General features: G+C 46.6%; 1 protein-coding gene across 1 annotated transcript; it reads right to left on the bottom strand.

Annotated features, from left to right (window-relative positions):
• Positions 1–262: 262 nt before the first annotated feature.
• On the bottom strand, positions 263–1,967 carry EDB91DRAFT_1257684 (uncharacterized protein; the record flags this gene model as incomplete). The annotated part of the gene is made up of 3 exons (XM_041324311.1): positions 263–1,158; positions 1,429–1,908; positions 1,961–1,967. 3 exons carry the CDS (start codon positions 1,965–1,967, stop codon positions 263–265), a joined length of 1,383 nt encoding a protein of 460 aa, XP_041168671.1.
• Between the last annotated feature and the right edge of the window lie 365 nt (positions 1,968–2,332).

Genomic DNA, 2,332 nt, shown 5'->3' with positions numbered 1-2,332 from the left:
AGTTATTTGTGATATGATGTTGCTTTCTCTATTGGACTCTCACTTAGCATGTGATGTGAATTCCTTACTTACTTAGGCAGTGTTTACACTTGTTTACATAGACTCGCCCATAGGTAGCAAGTCCTGTGTTGGTTGCTCTTCAGCAACTGACACTGGACTATAGGTATAGTACACTCATTAGTTTACACAACACAATAGCAACTGACACTGGACTATAGTCCTGTTCACTCTCATTAGCTCACTTGTGGCTTGCTTCACTTGGTTATTCTAACACACCTATATCACCTCTATCCCCCTCCCTTCTCAGCTTTTCAGATCTTTCCAGTGATGATTCCTCTGAGTCTGATAATAGCACTACTGTGCTTTGCACTCGCTCATCACCCTCACAAAGGCAAATCTCAGCATCCCTGGCCTCCTGTTCTCGCTGATGGGTGGCAGTGGCTTGCATTGCATCATGCGAACATGATTCACAAAGCCATTGGTACTTCTTCTCCTCATGATGATACTTGAGCTTCGCATTGAGCTTCACCTTCAAGTGCTCATTCCTTGAATCACGACATGAGGCAGTGTCAGACTGCATGCTCTCAAGTTCCATGCTGACTTTGTTCACCTGCTCCTGGATGCTGGACTTCACTCTCTTATACTTCATGCTGGTACCTTTCAGGTTCGCAGAGAGTGAGGTCTTGGGGGTTGGAGAGATTAAATCAGATAAGCCATCACAAGTTATTGTTGTAGGGGTTGAGATGCTGCACGTCATCCCCGACGATGCAATAGATGCTGGCTTGCGGGGATGGCCATGGCTAGTGGGCTCACAAGATCGAAATGCTGCGCAACTATCATAGATGGGAGTGCGCGACTTCTGCGTGACTTCAAACACAGGAAAGGGAGCATTAGGAGGAGGAGAGGGTGTTGCGCCAAGGTGACACTTTTTCCCAACAACTTTAGGAGGGCTGTCAAGGCTAATAACACTATAATCCTCTTCATTGGCGAAGCTATCGTACATGCTGTTGTCGTTGTATATGTTGAAATCATCATCAGGGAGGGGCATGGCATGACGGTTGGTGTCAGGATCACCAGGGGAGGGAGGTTGGAAGTTGAGAAGATGAGGATCAATCTGGGCTTTGTTAGAATAACCAAGTGAAGCAAGCCACAAGTGAGCTAATGAGAGTGAACAGGACTATAGTCCAGTGTCAGTTGCTTTTGTGTTATGTAAACTAATGAGTGTACAATACCTATAGTCCAGTGTCAGTTGCTGAAGAGCAACCAACACAGGACTTGCTACCTATGGGCGAGTCTATGTAAACAAGTGTAAACACTGCCTAAGTAAGTAAGAAATTCACATCACATGCTAAGTGAGAGTCCAATAGAGGAAGCAACATCATAACGCAAATAACTCGCACCATAAGGTGCTCAATCACCACAACTAACAGGCTTCAGGCAAAAAAGGGCCATAAGGAGGGATGCGATGAGAGGAGGGCTGAGGGCCGCTGGAATGGGCAGGATCAGGCAAGAAAGGGCCATCAGGGAGGGAGGACTGAGCGCTGGTAGAAGCAGCGCTTGTTGTGGCAGCCTGAATGCTGGGCAGAGGCACATGAGTGCTGATAGAAGTGGTGCTGGTGGTGGTGTGAGTGCTGGGCAGGGGCGCATAAGCACTGGTAGAAGCAGCGCTCATTGTGGCAGCATGAGTGCTGGGAGGGAGCACATGAATGCTGGAACTGTGCTGAGCATTGGCTGGATTCCTGGATTTTGTGGAGGGACCAGTCCCACCAGTCGAGTGCATGAGTGCATACAATTCACCGGCATGATCAACACCAGGCTTTGAGGAATGGGTTTTTGCTGCAAATGCTGGATTAGTACACCAGATGGGATTGAGGTCCTTAAACCACGGCAAATCACAATCAGCTGAATCTACAGATCTAATTGGTCAGTAATCCACAGGGATCAGTGCTGAAGCACTTACCTAGCATGTTTTTTGACAATGTAGCATCAAGGGGAACTACACCAGCCCCAGTCACCTCAAATCTCAATTTGATTTGCTAATACTGATTGAGCACCTTATGGTGCGAGTTTCTTGTGTTATGATATTGATCACTCCATTGGACTCTCACATAGCATGTGATGTGAATTCCTTACTTACTTAGGTAGTGTTTGCACTTGTTTACATAGACTCGCCCATAGGTAGCAAGTCCTCTGTTGGTTGCTCTTTAGCAACTGACACTGGACTATAGTCCTGTTCACTCTCGTTAGCTCACTTTTGGCTTGGTTCACTCAGTTATTCTAACATATACTTGTTCCTGAGCCTTAGTTTTTAGAATTGGTATCAGCGGACATA

The sequence above is a fragment of the Suillus paluster genome (assembly GCF_016628075.1).
Source record: "Suillus paluster strain FC165 chromosome Unknown EDB91scaffold_326, whole genome shotgun sequence".
NCBI lineage: Eukaryota > Fungi > Basidiomycota > Agaricomycetes > Boletales > Suillaceae > Suillus > Suillus paluster.
Note: the sequence above shows the minus strand (reverse complement) of the source record. Positions and strands in the feature narration are given on the sequence as shown.